The 18,835-nt window shown below is 41.5% G+C and overlaps 2 protein-coding genes across 3 annotated transcripts; one reads left to right on the top strand and one right to left on the bottom strand.

The window, feature by feature from the left end:
• Positions 1-740: 740 nt before the first annotated feature.
• LOC123190950 (uncharacterized) lies at positions 741-14,780 on the top strand. Of its 2 annotated transcripts, none has more exons than XM_044603674.1 (24): positions 741-988; positions 8,137-8,363; positions 8,484-8,589; positions 8,964-9,065; positions 9,150-9,209; positions 9,289-9,367; positions 9,472-9,625; positions 9,710-9,833; positions 10,169-10,346; positions 10,463-10,491; positions 10,782-10,930; positions 11,006-11,108; positions 11,275-11,370; positions 11,457-11,509; positions 11,627-11,750; positions 12,075-12,137; positions 12,221-12,280; positions 12,394-12,555; positions 12,984-13,054; positions 13,242-13,335; positions 13,503-13,639; positions 13,744-13,824; positions 13,947-14,052; positions 14,393-14,780. In XM_044603674.1, the coding sequence occupies exons 1-24, from the start codon at positions 794-796 to the stop codon at positions 14,435-14,437; spliced, it is 2,598 nt and encodes an 865-aa protein (XP_044459609.1). In that variant the 5' UTR covers positions 741-793; the 3' UTR covers positions 14,438-14,780. The 2 variants fall into 2 exon arrangements, with proteins under 2 accessions (XP_044459609.1, XP_044459610.1); XM_044603675.1 differs by having other exon boundaries at positions 9,475-9,625.
• Positions 14,781-15,034: 254 nt separating this feature from the next.
• On the bottom strand, positions 15,035-15,851 carry LOC123190951 (uncharacterized). Its single transcript, XM_044603676.1, has 2 exons — positions 15,721-15,851; positions 15,035-15,496 (listed from the first exon to the last, which is right to left on the bottom strand). The coding sequence occupies exon 2, from the start codon at positions 15,472-15,474 to the stop codon at positions 15,196-15,198; it is 279 nt and encodes a 92-aa protein (XP_044459611.1). The 5' UTR covers positions 15,475-15,496; positions 15,721-15,851; the 3' UTR covers positions 15,035-15,195.
• Between the last annotated feature and the right edge of the window lie 2,984 nt (positions 15,852-18,835).

Below are 18,835 nucleotides of genomic sequence, written 5' to 3' on the forward strand. Positions count from 1 at the left end.
TAGGGGTGCGAGATCGGGGCTCCCCAGGCCCATGCTGGACTAGATCGAGCCCGCCCCGCCACCTGCCGCCGGCGCACCTCTGGCCGCCGCCGCCATGCACCATCGTAGTAGAAGGAGTGGGAGCGGGCACGGGCGCCACCACTGCCACGCCCGGCGACAACCAGCGGGAGCCCCGCCGCTGCCACGTCGCGCGGGCTGTGCCCGGTGGTGGAGGAGGGTGGGGAGGGGTGAGGAACCCTTTAGTTGTGCCAAATTATTTCTAGTCTTGGAAACCCTGTAGAGTGTGTTTTCGGTCGCCGGCTGCACCGGTTGCATTGCATCACAAAGGCGCGTGAACAAAGATGCGTCCTCAGTCAGTGAAGATCACAACGCTGGAGCTTATGTGACAAATCCCATTTTCTACAACAAAACAATAATACTGAGTGGTACTTCCTCTGTAAACTAATATAAGAGTGTTTAGATCACTATCTTAGTATTTTAAATGCTTTATATTGATTTATCGGAGGGAGTACAAGTGTAATAAACACAACGGCTATGGCCTTTAGAGAGAGGTGGTTGGTCGACCTAAGGACGGACGGCCGATGGTAACGCGCCGTCGGACGTAAGATATGATGCCGAGTTACCGTTTTCGGTATGAGAATTCATTCCTTCTTTGAGACGTACTAGTACTACGAGAAATATTCTGCAAGTTGTGACGCGCGCTCCAGCAGCCGCTCCAGCTTTAAATAGAGGGGGTCGGGCGAGAGAGCAGTGCAGAGCGAGCGGGATAGCAGGAGCATAGACACCGAGCAGAATGAGGGTGGCGGTGGTTGGTGGCGGGGTGAGTGGGCTGGCGGCGGCGCACGAGCTTGCCGCCAGCGGCGGAGACGGCGTGCGCGTGACCCTGTACGAGGAGGAGGCCAGCCTCGGCGGAGACGCCAGGACGGTGGCCGTCGATGACGGGGCCGGCTGCGTCAAGCTCGACCTCGGCTTCATGGTCTTCAACCAGGTCCGTAGAAGAGCTATGCTCATTGCTCATGCATCTTGCTCTGCAGCTTCCGTTCTACTCGCCCCTTGGTCTTGAGATTGCATGCATGGCTGATTCCATGGCTGAGGCCGTGTCATGTGCTAGCAGCATGAGACTCAGCCAAATGTTCTCAATATAGACCATCTGTCGCAGCGACAATGTTCGCCATGCTTGTGAAAAATTGCTCCGTTGCTCGGGGAGAAGAAATCATTACGACACTTGGTGAAAGAAATGTTTTTTGTCACTACGAGAACGGTCTACAATGCTCTTCAAAATTGCTATGTTATTAAAGGGTAGAAAACACTATGCTTTTGGAGGAATATAAGAAAATTTTGAAGTATAATACTCCCTCTGTCCTGTAATATAAGAGCGTTTTTTACACTAGTCTACTGTCAAAAACATTTTTATATTATGAGACGGAGGGAGTATATACTAAAAGTTTCGGAATGACTGAGCATCCGACACTTTTTGTACAACATGTGTACAATAGTTGAATCGAACTAAGTTGGGCGATGCAAGTTGTGCGTCGCACACACGTCAGACAATAATCATCGACCACATAGCACAACGCCTAAAAGTTTGTCCTATCTTTAGTATAGTAAAAAAACGGACTTTTGGAGCATGAAGCATTGGAGCATGTTTTTTTGAACACCTAAAAATGGTGATTAAAAGTTAAAAATAATAATTGTTTTACACGAGTACGCATGTATGTGGTCTAAGTACTTGTTAATTTCCGTTCAAATAATACCACCTCCGTTTCAAGTTATAAGATATTTTGGATATTTCAACATACACTGCATATGGAATGAGAATGAGTAAAAGAACACACTAAAATGTGAAAGTGATTTTCTAATCCCGAGCTCACATGAGCTCTGGTGAACAGTAAAATAAATAAAAATAAAAAATTCTGACTTTTTTGTGTAAAACTTTGACAAATGTTTTTATAGCTTGAAAATTTCATCACCAGATGACATTCGTGTAAAATGTGGCAAAAAAATCAATACTCCAAAATGCGTTTGAAAATAACATTTTGGAGCTTCGATTTTGTTTCTTTTTGTCACATTTTCCACGAATGTCATATGGTGATGAAATTTTGCAACCTATGGAAACATTTGTCAAAGTTTCAACACAAAAAAAATTCTGAATCTTTTTATTTGTTTTCTTTTTTTATTTTACTGTTCACCTGAGCTCATGTGAGCTCGGGATCAGAATAGCTGCGCCTACTAAAATGCTCCTATATACACCCAATTCAAAAAAAAGTTAAAACATCTTATGCATTATGCAAAATAGACAAAATTCTGGCCCAAAATCGACAAAAAAGCCCATTTTCTACAGGTATTTTTATATATCTCAGATGCATGCACGTATATTGATGAAATTTTGTACGGCTATAGCACACTTCTATATATGCATGTACACAAATTTTGGGAAATTTCAAGCCGTAAAAATCTTTTTTTAACTTTTAAGAAAAGGGCGTAATGTGGCCGTGCTCGAAGGCCATTATTCGCTTTAGTAGGTGTTGTCTAAATGTGTGGTGGTGTGAGTGCATGTGTGTGCCTACTTTTTATACTCACAGTTTATGGGTCGAAACTTTTAGGTCGGTACCAAGTTTCGCCTACCTATGGCTCCCACACAAAGCATTAGCAAGGGTTGGAGGATTTCCTTACCCCTCCCCCCCCCCCCCCCCCCCCCCCCCCCGACAGAAGACCGTACGTGAACTTTCAAATATGTATTGTGCCTTGATCTCATCAAGCAAGGTTCACGGAAGATGGCGACGACGACTTCTGAAGTGTGCACATGCGGTGCGCACCAAGGGTCTGTTGGACCAGTGCTCTGGTTTTAGATAGCGTGCGTAAGGGTGAGGTTAGGGCTAGCGGCTGTGATCATGACCACCATCATCTTCAAGCTTTTGTAGGTGGAGTGACTTTTGTCGCCTTAGAGGTGGCTTCGAAAGGATAGATGTTTTTATCTTTAAAGGTTTTGTTGAATAATATAATAAAAATGACTATGTGCATCATTCAGTGCAGAGGCTGGGGGTTCAATCTCCCTTCTGCAAAAAAAGAGTTCTTGTTTGCTTCTGATAATTTAGTGCTAATCTAAGATTACGATCCATTTCATTTTATGTTTGCGGTCATGTGTCGTTTCTTAGCTCCACATTGACTGTTATGTTTTTCTTTTGCGCGGAGGATTGTTATGTTTCTAACTTTTACACTAACCCAACTTTTGGTTGATCCCCAGGGACAAAGCAAAGTCGAGGTGCTTGACCCTTTACCCTGTTTCGCCATACAGAAGTACCGTTTTTTTTTTCTGTTGAGTAGGATTCGACAATTTGTATAACGCACATGTTAGAAATGTAATGGTAGTTGTACAGGCTGATTTTTCTACTTGCAAAACACCAAGGCCGTCTCATCTGATAGACCACACGGAAGTCATTTCTAACGGATTCACCATTTGGTTGTGCGTACAAAACAATAGGTATTCTGGAAGTACTAGCAAAAGAGCCCGTGCGTTGTAACGGGAGAAAAAACACAACACACACTCTTAACCGAACAACCATCACTCAAGACCACAATAGATCCATCTCCTTTATTTTAGCAACGCATCATATTTGTGTTGCTGCTTATCCTTCTTCTCACCCTCGCCGACGGTGGCCTTAGTGTTCACACAAACCAAAACGTGTTAGAATGTGGTTAATCCTAAGACGTCTCTCTCTCTTCCTCTCTCCTCCCTCTCCCTCCCTCTCGCTTTCTCTCACACTCGCGATGAGAAATCTGTTGTTTTTTCCTGTGACGTATTCAGAGGTATGCATGTGTAGTTCTCTATGTTTTCTTTTCCCTATATGATTATAGTGTGTGTTTATTTGCAATCCGGATCGCCGCCTGTATGAAAAAAAATGGATCATACGCTATAGTTATAAGTTTGCTTCCAAAACAATATTTAAAAAATATTTAACAGGTAAAATAACATCATATATAGATTTCACACATTTTTCTAATCAAATTTCATATATAATATATTAAAATCGGAGTTACGGTTTAAAAGATAAGCATAATTTAGAAAACCATTTGTTTGAATTAAATATCTTCTAAAATAATATTTATAAATACTTAACAGGTTAAAATAATCTTATTCATATTCTACATATTTTTCTAATCATATTTCATATATAATATGTTTAAATTGGAGTTACGGTTTAAAAGATATGGATGGTTTAGAAAAGCATTTGTTTGACTTAAATATGATCTGTGGATGGAATACCTAAAAAGTCAGGGAGGTTTTTGGAAAACTATAAAAGAACGGTTCGGTGTGACTTAAATCTGGACCGCGGGTTGATTTCATGATAATGCGGAGCTTTTTTGCAAATTGGTGCGACGAACGGACAGAAACCCTACATGCTTTATTATTAGGTAGAGATATACTAGCTATATGTAATTTGTTTTTCTATATTTACATACCAGAAATAGAACATAATTAATTAAATTTCCTTTCACAAAATCCAAAAGAATACAAAGATTTTAGGAAAATAAAATAGTTTTCAACCCCCCCCCCCCCCCAGTTTTAAAAAGTGTTCAATATTATTTTGGCTTTTTAGTGCATTTTTTCAAGAATTATAGTGATATTTTTAAAAACCAATTTCATAAGGAATTTTAGCAACATTTAAGAGATAGAGAATTAAACAATTCATAGATATTGTAAAATTCAATAGTTTTACAAATAGTTCAAACAATTTTCAATAACTAAGGTCAATTAGTTTGGAAACACTTTATAGACATTTTGTAGAATTTTTATTATTTTAAAGACAAATTCCAGTTTAAGTCATAGTTTTTCAGATGCATTTGATTTATTTTAGAAATATTTTAGTTATATAAAAAATAAAAAATATTTCAAATGAAATTTAACAGTAATTTTGACTGTTTAAAAAAATTATCAGTTATATAAATGAATTTAGAAAAATCCACTATGTTTCAGAACAATTTGAATTTCTAAAACATATTTTAGTCAGCTATTAAAAACTATGAAACTTAGTACTATTTAAAATTTTATTTCAAAATTCTCTGAAATAATGTCTTCATTTTGGTACTTCTCGTGTATTTATGGAAATAACCACTCTACACATTGTTATATGAAGTGTACCAAGCAATTACAACATGTTTCGATCAATTTAAAAAATATTCCGTACACAATTTCTCAGCCATTTAAAATTTAAAAAATATTCCAATTATGTCAATCAATTTAATAATATTCCGCCCCATACTTTCAACAATTTTGATTTTTTTCAAACATATTCTGGGCTTATATTTAAAAACTATGGAACTTGTATTTTTGTAAAAACAAACAAACATTGTGACCTAAATACTTGATTCATTAAGGCCGTCACCCTATACCCAGAAGTTTTTATCGTTTTCTTTGTCTGCTAAGCTTCATAAGGTTAGGACTCCCTAATAAACACAGTCAGTTGTTTATCAACCACTCACGACAACACTAGAGATCTTTGACTTAGCTCCCACAGATCATCAGTCCTAACTAAATAAACACATAATAATCTCAACCCGTCTACCCATTCCATCCATCATATCAATTGAGTCTAGCTGTCTAGGAGATCCGTTCTTATGACCTCGCGGATGGAGAGGGATTCGAAACACCGGTATTCCTATCAATACTTCACTTTTCAAGGCCGAGTCTTTTTGAATCGATTGCAAAGATGCCTTGGCTTCAGTATTTTGCATGTATTTTTGAAAATAACCAATACATGCAGTGTACTGGAAAATGCTAGCACTTGGCACGAATCTTAAAGCGCGAAAGAAGGGTGGATAACGCTCCCCCATTGACGGAGCCGTTAGAAAATCCTCGTTCCGTTTGTCTCCCACCCGGCCCGGCCGTCAGTGGTCCTCCGCCTCGGCGGTCAACCTCGCCGCCGCGGGCCTCAGCGGGGCGGCGGCCGGCGCCTCCCGAGAACCATTTCCGCCACCTCGACATGGAGTCCCATGACGCCTTCGGCTTCCTCCGTCGCAGCTTAGGCGCCGCCGCCGCCGAGGCTTTCCCAGCGCTGCCTCTGTGCCTTCGCCCACCTCAGCCGGCGGCCCGGCGGCGTCCCTAGTGCCGGTCGGACGAGGTGCTCCCCGGCACCCTCCATTGCCCCTTGCAGCCCTCTGCCTTCGCCTGCTGCAGCGCCCTGCCCCCCGTCGTTTGAAGCAGGCCCCGTCCGGCTCCGAGAACAGCAGGGAGAGCCTCGGCCGGGAGCTCGTCGTCGCTATCGGGTAGCCACCCAAGGTTAGAAAATCCAGGCATGATCTGCACCATAGCTCTCATCCCGTCCCCCCTTCCCACGCTAGTGCTGTTCGTGCTTACCTGCTCATCGCACGGAAGGTGCTCGGTGGAGTGCCTCTTAAGCACAAGACTCAAGAGAGGTGTGATTCTGGACCATAGTCCACCCGCACCCACACTCGGTGCTGTCTGATTAATACTACTTCCTTGGGAATACGAGCCAGCTTATCACTCAAACTTCAAAGATTAAGCTAATTCTAGAACAGTATCGGGGACCAGGGCTATGCCCTTCTTTTCTGAATCTACATGGGCCCAAGCAGTGCCCCAATGCTGATTCCCCTCCTGGTTGTCCCATGCAAATAAACCAATTAGTATATTTTTGGATATTTATTTATAGAATGGCTATACTGCACGCATGGTACATCGAAGTTTGTATGTGTGTTCATGATATTTATTCATGCAAAAAGGATACTTTTGCGTTCTTAGAAGAAAAAACTCTTGTTCTCTAAAAAAAGAAAGATTACACGTGCTTTCACATAACTATCTCTATCTTGTTGTTGCTACGATTTTATTTTTCAAGAAATTACCCAAAAGATATAGATGACCCAAATAACCATGTTGATGTACATACATGTAAAAAATAAATAACAATGCTGTTGCGCATAACGAGGCAATACAAAATGTTGAACAGTGAGAAAACTAGTACATGCACCGATGCAAAGTTTCTACTTCCTCCGTTCGGAATTACTTGTCTCAGAAATGGATGTATCTAGTACTAAAATATGTCTAGATACATCCATTTCTGCGACAAGTAATACGAACAGAGGGAGTATTTTATTCCCTATGGCACTTGCCATGCAGTAGGTTTATTAGCAACACTAGGGCTGTTAAACCGTGGTTGATAATTCTTGCCATAAAATATGATAGACATTAGGCTCAAATCCCCAAATATGATGTGAGATGATGTACGGCACCGAGTATAGGTGTGGCCGAACCATGGTCCCAAGCAACATTACTGCAAAACTCATCCAGTGCTCAGATCTAGACTCGGCAGATACCTGGTTACGCTGCTGACCTCACCATTCAGAGTTATGCATGATCTGAAATGATTCTGTTACTAGCTCGGGAAAACTGTTTCGCCAGCCATGATTTAGGTTCTCAACTTATGTCCATCTATACAAAATCACTTCCCTAGCGAGTGCGATGATTCTATGGCACTAGTTTCTTCCAGCATAACTGTTTCGTTATGGTTCATCTGGCTTGATTTTCAAATAGTACATAAAAAAGTTCAGCTGCAGTGACAACGAGAATTCTTATAAGGCTTGTGAAACTTGCTCTGTTGTTCAGAGGGAAGAACACATTATGAAAATTTCGAAAAGTATTACACAAAAAAATTGTGTGTGTATGTGTGCTCGCGCGCGCGCGCGTGTGTGCATCTACGTGTTTTACTCAGAGTTCAGAGGTAGAAATTTTGCCGCACAGAGTATTAAACGATGGTGGGAAACTTTCCTTGCAGCATCTGGCTTGATATCAGTAATCAGAGTTCTTGTTTGCTTCTGATAATTTAGCGCTAATCTGAGAATTATGATACATGTCCTTCGAAAGGAGCCACATTGACTGCCTAAGACACATATTGTTATCTTTTTTTTTTATATAGTACTATAATGCTTGTGTTAGGCTGTACATGTTGGTTTATATCTGATTAATGTGCATGGTTTATATCTGGTATTTATCTTTTACTCTGGTCATCAGTATATGACTTCCTACCCCTGCACTGAACATGGAAGATCTTTGTAAACCTATACTGTAAGATAATATATTTGTTCCTCACCAAGATTTTTGTTGTGCTCTATGCATCAACGTAGGTAACATATCTCCACATGATGGAGTGGTTAGAAGGGCTTGGTGTTGAGATGGAGAGGTCAGACATGTCTTTCTCAGTGAGCACACAATCTAAAGGAGGTGGCGGAGGATGTGAGTGGGGAAATGGCAACGGTATATCGAGCCTCTTGGCGCAAAAAACCAACATACTGAAACCCAGTTTTTGGCGCATGGTCTGTGAGATACTCAAGTTCAAGAATAATGCTCTGACGTAAGCAGTCAAGGCCCAAAGTTCTCATGTGCATATATAATACTTCCATTCGTAGCTGGATGCCTTGTGTTGATACTGTATGATGTCAATTAATTCTCTGGTCTGATCTTTGAAATGAAGGTACCTGGAGGACCATGAACATAACCCTGATCTGGACCGTAAAGAGACACTGGGGCAGTTCATTCAGTCGCATGGATATTCCCTATCGTTTCAAGAGGCTTATCTTGTACTGCTTCTATCTAATCTACTTGCTTATTCCCATTTCAGTGTACTAGCAACTCTTCATTTCACAAAATCTCAAATCAGAATTCTGTATTGAATTTTGATTTTTCTTCATGTAAAACTGTGAAAAGAAACTACAATTTTCAAATGAATATGGAAAATTATGAAATATTCAAATTATAGTTAAAAACTGGCCCTGGTCCTCATACCAACATGTCTGCAGGGGTGGTAAGTCCATAAGGCTGGTTATTAGCTTGTAGAAATTTTGTGAGTATTTCCGCCAATTTTTTTTGTGATTATGGACACATTGTATTGTGATTAGGAATGCGTGTTTATGCTGTATTGAGTTGGTGAGACGAAAACATACATTTGGTGCAGATTCCAGTCTGCACAGGCATGTGGTCATGTTCATCACAAGATGTTTTGAGCTTGTCTGCTTTCTTGGCGCTGTCATTTTGCCGTAACCATGGCCTTCTTCAGGTGCCTAGCTACTTCGTATGCACTTTCCTTTCTCATTGCATTTGTCTTTGTGCACTTAAAAGCTGATTAAATCGCTGCACTCAGCTGTTTCGTCACTCCCAGTTGCCCACTGTCAAGCCTCGTTCGCAGTCCTTTGTAAACAAGGTATGTACCTGATATTCATTATACTCTTTAGGCTTTCGCTGCAGCCAAATGTAGGGACTGAACAATGCAACTACTGCAGGTAAAAGAAAAATTGGAGAGCATCGGCTGTCGAATTAAAACCAGCTGTCGGGTCAAATCTGTTTCAAGTCTTGATGGATGTACGTGTATGCGTTATTGTTTGTTGATTGCCTGTATAAACAATGAGTCATCATATATATTATTGATTCACTGGCTGAAACAATCCTCTATCTCGGCACTTCAGCAGCTGGCTACAGAGTCTTGGAGAATGATGGTTCAGAGGAAAGATATGACAGTGTCATCCTTGGAGTCCATGCGCCCAATGCTCTCAAAGTACTAGGAGTTGAAGCTACACATCACGAACGGAGAATTTTAGGTGCTTGTCAGTATGTCCACAGGTAAAACCTGCCTAGTGTTGCTAAATGAACACATCAATACAGTTTGATCTGATCTACTGGTTGTCTGACACGTTTGTGTTGCAGGGATATATACCTCCACTGCGATCAAAATCTGATGCCCCGAAATACGTCAGCATGGAGCGCTTGGAATTTCCTGGGGACTACTAGCAGGGGTTTCTCTGTTACTTACTGGCTAAACCAAATTCAGGTAAATTCTCTGCTTTTCGTATGTATAGTTTGGTAGGTATAATGAATTAATTTTACTGATGACAATTTTTTACGAAACGGCCCTTCCCTGGCTTTATTACGACGCTGAAACCATTTTGTACGTGTTACATGTCCTCAGGACTAGGCATGCCTCAGCAAAAAGGAAGAAACCAAATGGAAAAAAAAGATTTTCATCATGTTAGAACTTAGAACACCCTGTATAGCAGGCTCGCAGAATAACAGCAAAACGAAAGCTTCAGCCTAACCCCTCCAGCAGCATGAATGGATTACTTCATTATTAACTGTGGTATATTTGTTATTTTTTTGCTCTTCTAGAAAATTGAATCTGTCAGGCCTTTCCTGGTGACACTCAACCCCCCTTGTGTTCCGGATCATGTACTGCTTAAATGGAATACAAGCCTTCCTGTTCCATCTGTGGCTGCGGCGAAGGCTTATCTGGACCTTGATCAGATCCAGGGAAAGAGAGGAATATGGTTCTGTGGGGCATATCAAGGTAACTTGTCATATGAATTTCAGTTTACTGAGATGCAAGACAGACCAATACTACATTAAAGTTAGGTGTGAAATTATCTGAAGAGCACTAGGTCTTAAATGTGCGTTGGATTGCAGGTCATGGTTTCCATGAAGACGGATTAAAGGTATTTGCATGCACAATCTGACCATTTTCCCTTTTAGACCTATCTCGCAAAGATAAACATAACTAATCCTGTCATAGCTATAACTAACCATATCCTTGCTTAGTTGCTTAGCTCTGGTTGGCTTAAGGCCCAAGTTATGAGTTCTAAGTTTTTCCTTTATTAATATATGGGGGCTGTTTACACAACCCTGACATATATGCTTTTAGTTTCAAACGTATATAATTCAGAGTGACTATTTCATGAAATAGTTATGTGAGGTCTATTTGTATTGGACATATTGATTGATGCAGTCTGGGAAAGCAGCAGCTCAAGGTTTGCTTGGAAAGAAATGTGAGCTTCTGCTGAACCCAAAAAAGATGATTCCATCATGGACCGAGGCTGCGGCGCGCCTTCTAGTTGCAAGATTTTTCAACCAATATATATCCATCGGTAACTTGATGTGAGTTCTCGTATGAGTCAATATACTCACCATGTCTAGTTATGATTATTTTTCACCTTAATTGTTTTCATGCAGATTGGTCGAAGAAGGAGGTAGTGTGTTCACCTTTGGTAAAGCTTGCGAAAAATGCCCTGTAAAATCTGTCATCCGAGTTCACGACCCCTTGTTCTATTGGAAGGTTATCTTCTCTTCTCTTTTTCTGCCTACACATGCATTTTAATTTTTCTGGTTGGTGATGTGTCCATGCATGATTCTTAATTTCTTATATACTCCACTGCAATCACTTTGTGCAACCTTCTGATTTGAGCTACATGTGTTTATCCTGGCTCTCTCATGGCTTTCAGGTTGCAATAGAAGGAAGCATTGGCTTGGCAGAAGCCTATATTGATGGTTGTTTCTCTGTTCTTGACAAGAGAGAAGGCCTTCTGAATCTTATGCTGGTAAAACTATATCATAGTCCATGAGCTTATGGGTAGAGCTATTTTTTATTAATTACAGGTCAAATCCATGATCAATTTCTTTTCAGATTCTCATTGCTAACAGAGATGAACGTAGGAACCGCCGCATTGCCAGAAAAGGGTTCTGAAAACCTTCAATTGTCCACTAAATTCCGATGAATTGTTTAATAAAAACGAAGTAGTACCTACGAGTATGTGTTTGTGATTAATCATGTACATAAAATTGTTTGGTTTGCAGGTTTTGGTGGTCACCTTTCCATATAATAGCTCAGTTGGCATATGCTAAATACTTTTTGCGCCATGCCTCGCGGAAGAACACTGCGACACAAACTCGTCGAAACATCTCTCGCCACTATGATCTTGTCAGTACTTATGTCTCTTTTTTTGTTATTACATTCCTTCAGGATTAAGATAACTAGCTTCTTAGGCCAGTTCGTAATACCAGAATTATTGCAGATCTTGTTGAGATTGAGATTTTTGTCTTCATAATCTTATGAAAAATATTTGTTATCATTCATTACTTGTCATAATACGTCTATAATAACATACTTCCTCGGTCTCAAAAGCTAAAATAAGTGTCGCTGATTTAGTACAAATTTTGTACTAAATCAGCGACACTTATTTTGGGACGGAGGAGTACCAAACAGTACTAATAGTCCTGTCTTTCTTCTTGTATATGTGCGCAGAGTAACGATTTTTTCTCGCTTTTTCTGGATAAATCGATGACTTACTCTTGTGCGGTATTCAAGGTTTGTAAATCCTGTGATTTTGTTCCACAGCTTGTAAATTTTGCATTGGTATATTAATTCACTGACTATTATTAAATTACTAGATGGAGAACGAAAGCTTAGAAGCAGCCCAGCAACGTAAACTTAGCCTTCTAATAGAGAAGGTAATACTTCCATATCTCCAGAGATTGTATTATTAGATTGATTCCTAGTTAGGCAATGTTGTAAATATGATCTGATGGCATTTCATTCTTGCAAAATACACATTTAATCAAAGGCTAAAATCAAGAGGGGGCATCATGTTCTTGATATCGGTAGCGGCTGGGGAAGTTTAGCAATACAAGCAGTTAAACAAACTGGCTGCAAATACACTGGAGTCACTTTGTCAGCGGAGCAGCATAAATACGCTGAGAGAAAAGTAAGAGAAGCTGGCTTAGAGGTTAGTTCTATGCTACTACCTCCTTTACGCAGTACCTGTCCAGTTTAATAGTTTATCTGTAATTACGATTCCACCATATGTGTTCATTGAGAAAGTGTAATGTGTGGGTATATATGTAACCCTGGTCCAACCCTGAAGAAGACTGACTCGGTCCGTCACAGCCTCAAAACCAACCCTCCACACGACTGAACAACATCTTCACCGCCTCATCGCCGTCTGCCCGTGGTGACCCATCATGTGGATGGCTACACAATCTGAGCAGTGGAACTTTACAGTGGCATATCTTGGATTTGCATATATTATAATTTCCTATCTATAAAACAAATACATACATACACGGAGAATTAGTATTGTTTTTTTTGCCAGCTTACTTCGGCAGGGTGAAATCCTAGCTAACAATTCTACTGTCTATTGTTATTGATTAATAGGACCACATAACTTTTCTTCTATGCGACTACCGTAAGATACCACCTTCCAAGTATGATGCAATCATAAGCTGGTAAGTGTTACTCCCTCCGTCCCATAATGTAAGACGTTTTTTGACACTACACTAATGCCAAAAAACGTCCTACATTATGGGACGGAGGGAGTACTTTATTATGGGTGTGCGCTGTGACTTGGACAATACCCCTGGTAACTGTTACTTTATTACGGTTATACTTACGCATTCCTCTTCTGTGATTCAGTGGTATGATCGAACATGTTGGGCATGAATACATGGACGAATTTTTCGCTTGCTGCGAGTCTTACTTGGCCGAAGATGGCATACTGGTCCTCCAGGTTAGTGCATCAACAACTGAAGTATATTTCCAAATAACTTGACGCTTATTTTTTTGGATTGTCAGAAAACCCATATAAAAGATACTCCTTCTCGTATCCAAGCAAGACCTTAGGTTTACACAATCATGAACTAACCATTACCTGCAAATACATATATATGCGTTCAGTTCATCTCAATTGCGGAGGAACGGTATGACCAATACAGAAAAAGGCCAGACTTCATCAAAGAATACATATTCCCTGGCGGTTGCCTTCCTTCTTTGGCCCGTGTAATGTCTGCCATGACCACATCATCAAGGTTCAGGTACGTTTTACATCAATCGATTGATGCTTGATTGGTTACTTCATGGTCATGGATGGATCTCCATCCATTAAACCCTACCTAATCTTGTTGTGCACTGGGTGCAGCATAGAGCATGTCGAGAATATCGGTCCCAATTACTACACAACTCTGATGCACTGGAGGGACAACTTCATGGCCAACAAAGAGTAAGTATCACTTGTCATTCACTGGAAAAAAAAATACTGCTATGACGATTATATACATATATTGTAAGTTTGTAACATTGGTTGCTCAGTTAGTATTTTTTTATCACCTTTTTTCCTTGCAGTCAAGTTTTGAAACTGGGCTTTGATGAGAAGTTCATTCGTATATGGGAGTTCTACCTCATATACTCTGCCGCTGGTTTCAAGTCACGTGCGGTTGGAGATTACCAGGTACGCATGTGTATCTACGTTATTACCAGACAAATAGAAGTCATATACTCCCTCCAGTCTTAAAAGGATGACATTTCGGAAATCAGCAGTCTCCCTAATATACCGGCCTTAGTTTTCACTGCCGTAAATCATAGAACTTAATGAAATTGCTAAATGGTAAAAGTGTTTTCTTTTGGAAGACCTAAAAGAAGGTGATTTTCACATATCAAATCAAAACATGTTCAAAGTTTTGAAAGTTTGGCCAAAATTATGTCTGAACCTTTGCCTTTTTATGGAAAGGAGGTATTACTCCAGGTTAATTGTGATGTCTGACTGGCTGATATATATATACTGCATGCAGGTTGTTTTCTCTCGTCCAGGCAACCGTCGGCTAGGTCTGCCTTGATGGTTGAAGCGTGGAAGGCAACATATCAGGTGGTTTGGTGATTTATCCAGTCAGCAGTTGAACTGTTGCTTCTCGATAGCCTACGACCTTTTAATAAGTCAGTCCTGGAATGGTTCGTTCATATGAGCAGCCTAATCAGGTGGTTTGGTGATTTATCTGCTTGTTTAATCATGAAATGTTTAGTTTTTTATGGTAGCGTATTATCTGTCATTAAACTTGTATGTTTGTATGCAAGTGCTACCTTAGCCTGGTTACTAGAATTTGAGAATTGTATGGAAGGAACTGGTTTGTTGCTTTGATATCTATCAGAAAGAGTTGATGTCCTTGTGTGTAGTTTATGATCTATTCCGTGTTTGACATTTTTAATGCTGCTTATGAGAGAGAATCAATTTTCCTAATTACTGTGTTCTATCACTAGCTTAGGAAGAGCATTTGTTATGCTTACCAATTACCACCTCCATGTTTTCTACTCCCTCCGTCCCATAATATAAGAAACGCTCTTATATTATGAGACGAAGCCAAAATGCCCATGAACCTTTTGCTGCACTCAAAGTCGGATTGGTTGGCGGGGGGGGGGGGGGGGGGGGGGGTGAAATATGAGGGATGATCGGTCACCATCCGGGGACGACTCAAATTTGCTATGTGTGGTTGTAGATGCTCTTACATCGCCTAACAAGGAGTGGTTCACTTCCTACAAATTTGGTGATGCGTGCAGGGGATTCATCGTGCAAATTAAACAGCATGCCCTTGGATGGATCCTATTCCATGACCTTGAGCCGACACCGGTCGAGGATGTCAGTGACGACGTCGTGCACGGCACGCTTCAGTTCCTCCACCCACGCCCGCATGCTCTCGTTGGTGATATTCCTCCTATTAGCATCGGCAAGGATGTTCTTAAGGTCCCTGAGCTTGGTGCCAGGGTCGTCGATCTCGCCAGAGACCCTGGTTAGCATGGCCACCTTATCTTTGGCCATCTCGGTGAGCATGGTGGCGCCGTAGGATGCCAGAGCAACCAGAACCCCCTCCATGGGTTGCATGGTTTGCTTGCTCGAGCTGCACCTGAAAACGTGCGCGTCAAATAAAATTAGTCCTCTGTATACTAATCAATTCACACTCACTAGATACTCGCAAACGCTATAGAGCGAAAAAAAGAAGGTTGCTTGCAAACAAGAAGGCAGAGGGTTGCCTTGAACTAAAACCGAGGAGGTCACATGTTTTAGAGAAGAATAGCCATGAAGAAACATCAAAGGTAGAGTAGTCTGCTAGTGAAACTAAGCAAGCACCTAGAACGAATCAATTAGAGAGATGGATCTCCTTCCTTTGTCCTTTGCTAGCTCTAGAGCAAGTAGCTAGCCGGGCTTATTTTGTAGAGTGTAGACGATCTATATATCCATCTATGCTGGGCTCTTTAGCCTTTTTCTTTGAGCCAATTAAGTTTCATGCTGCCACGACAGAGAGAATACGGGTTATGTCAATCATCAACACAAAAGAAGAAGATGCCATGCGTATGGTTCGTGCAAGGCACCTATCTATCTACGCCGTATCTATCTATCTGTCGCGCACATATCCACTACCTTTCTGCAGGCTGCTCCTGATTCTGAGATGGGACTCGTTGCTATCCTAAAAAATATCTTGTATTCTCTTTTTTTTTCGAAAAGGGAGAACTCTCCGGCCTCTGCATCAGAAAGATGCATACAGCCACCTCAATAAATAACAATAGGTTCAACAAAGTCGTTAAGTCTTCAACAACATAAAGGCGAGCTCACCAAGAGCATCGCAGCTAAACCAAGATAAACCACAATGGCCACAACCGGCCGGTAAAAGAAAAGATAGGAGCACTAATAGCCTATCCTATTACATGACTGCCAACCAAACCGGTTGAAGATATCCCGCGCTACCATCTCCCACCGGACAGATCCAGTAACCAAACGCTCTCTGGCCTCCGTCGGAGTGAGTAAGGACCACATACGGATCAGCGCCGTAGCACGGAATAAAACCTGCAAAAAATGAATAGTAGTTATTCTGTTAAAGACCAAATCATTTCTACAGTTCCAAACTGCCCATAACAACGCATACACTCCTACACGAATATGTCTAGCTGTTTCGGACTCTATCCCATCCAGCCACGTTCCAAATAACGACCTGACCGTACTCGGAGGAGTAATGTTAAAAGCAATTTGCACAGTGCGCCACAAAATTCTCGCCAAAGGACATCAAGGAAGAGATGCTTAATGGTCTCGTCCTGGTCACAGAAGCTACACCTAGTAGATCCAGTCCAATTGCGCTTGACCAAGTTGTCTTTTGTTAAGATTACCTGTTTATGGACAAACCACATAAACACTTTGATTTTCAAAGGCACTTTTACTTTCCAAACATGTCTGGTACTAGGAATGACTGTGGAATTGATGACATCGGTGTACATCGACTTGACAGTAAATTGTCCGTTCCTAGTAAGCTTCCAACTTAGCTGATCGGGCTGTTGCGCTAGCTGAACTTCCATCAATCTACGCACCAGATGGAGCCAAGATTCCCATCTCTCACCAACAAGCACCCGCCGAAACTGAATATTAAGGGGAGTGGACTGCATAACCATTGCAACTAGCGCATCACGTCGCTGGACAATTCGATACAAGGTTGGGTACTGTATTGCTAAAGGTGTATCACCCAGTCAGGTGTCCTCCTAGAACCGTGTGCCATTTCCATCACCGACAATAAACTTTGTTCTATTAAAGAAGGTTACCTTGACTCTCATAAGCCCCTTCCAAAACGGCGAATCAGTTGGTCTCACTGTCACCTGTGACAAAGTTTTGGACTGCAGATACTTGTTACGAAGAATCTGCGCCCAAGTTGCATCAGTCGGACCCGAAAGCTTATACAGCCACTTACTAAGCAGGCATCTGTTCTTGACCTCAAGATTTTCGATACCCAACCCCCCTTGGTCCTTAGGTCTACAAATAACATCCCACTTGGCGAGTCTATACTTTCTCTTAAGTTCATCACTCTGCCAAAAAAATCTTGATCGGTAGAAGTCCAGTCGTTTCCTAACCCCAACTGGAACCTCAAAGAAAGATAATAGGAACATCGGCATACTCGTGAGTACCGAATTAATAAGAATTAACCGGCCTCCATACGACATAAGTTTGCCCTTCCAGCAACTCAGTTTCTTTTCAAACCGATCCTCAACGCATTTCCACTCTCGGTTTGTAAGCTTACGATGGTGAATAGGTATACCTAAGTAAGTGAAAGGTAAAGCTCCTAATTCACATCCGAACAAATGCCTATAAGCCTCCTGTTCCTCCTTGGCTCTACCAAAACAGAACAATTCGCTTTTATGAAAGTTAATCTTTAACCCAGACAATTGTTCAAATAAGCAAAGCACCAGCTTCATATTTCTCGCTTTTGCCAGGTCATGCTCCATGAAGATGATAGTATCATCAGCGTACTGTAAGATGGACACCCCCCCATCAACTAGGTTGGGCACTAAGCCTCCCACCTGACCGGCCTCCTTTGCCCGACCAATTAGGATTGCCAACATGTCAACCACAATGTTGAACAAAACAGGGGACATTGGATCTCCTTGCCGCAGACCTTTATGTGTCTGGAAATAGTGCCCAATATCATCATTTACTTTAATTCCAACACTCCCTTTTTGCGTAAAGGATTCTACCTGGCGTCGCCAAGCCTCATCAAAACCCTTCATGCGCAAGGCCTGCTGAAGGAATGGCCATTTGACTTTGTCGTACGCTTTTTCGAAATCCACTTTGAAAACAACCCCATCCAGTTTTTTCGTGTGGATTTCATGGAGCGTTTCATGAAGGACCACTACACCCTCAAGGATATTCCTGTCCGGCATGAAAGCAGATTGGGTAGGCTGCACAACAGAATGCGCAATCTGTGTGAGTCTATTGGTCCCGACCTTGGTGAAAATTTTGAAACTGACATTAAGAAGACAGATTGGCCTGAATTGCTCAATCCTCACAGCCTCTGTTTTCTTAGGAAGAAGGGTAATCGTTCCAAAATTTAGCTGAAATAGATGAAGCTTCCCAGCAAACAAGTCATTAAACATGGGCAACAAGTCCCCTTTAATGATATGCCAGCACTTCTTATAAAACTCCGCTGGGAAACCATCAGGTCCCGGCGCCTTGTTATTCTTCATTTGCGAGATAGCCTCGAGCACCTCATTCTCCGAGAAAGGAGCCGCCAGAATATCATTCTCCACCGAAGTAAGCTGAGGAATATCCTCAACCCTTGACTCGTCCAGAGACACACAGTTCTCTTCTGGAGGGCCAAACAGCTGCTTATAGTATTCGGTTATGTACAATTTTAGGTTATCCTGTCCTACAATCGTACCCTCATCTTGCTCAAGCTGAAAGATCCTCTTCTTTCGATGCTTACCGT

This window comes from Triticum aestivum, chromosome 2A (assembly GCF_018294505.1).
Source record: "Triticum aestivum cultivar Chinese Spring chromosome 2A, IWGSC CS RefSeq v2.1, whole genome shotgun sequence".
Classification (NCBI taxonomy): Eukaryota; Viridiplantae; Streptophyta; class Magnoliopsida; order Poales; family Poaceae; genus Triticum; species Triticum aestivum.

What these genes read in the sequence shown, in the direction of transcription:
- LOC123190951 (XM_044603676.1), bottom strand. Translation starts at nt 15,474, where the DNA reads ATGCAACCCATGGAGGGGGTTCTGGTTGCTCTGGCATCCTACGGCGCC.
- LOC123190950 (XM_044603674.1), top strand. Translation starts at nt 794, where the DNA reads ATGAGGGTGGCGGTGGTTGGTGGCGGGGTGAGTGGGCTGGCGGCGGCG. An exon ending in TCCATGAAGACGGATTAAAG is followed by an intron (nt 10,492 to 10,781) that starts GTATTTGCATGC and finishes TGATTGATGCAG; the next exon opens with TCTGGGAAAGCAGCAGCTCA. An exon ending in CGCCGCATTGCCAGAAAAGG is followed by an intron (nt 11,510 to 11,626) that starts GTTCTGAAAACC and finishes TTTGGTTTGCAG; the next exon opens with GTTTTGGTGGTCACCTTTCC.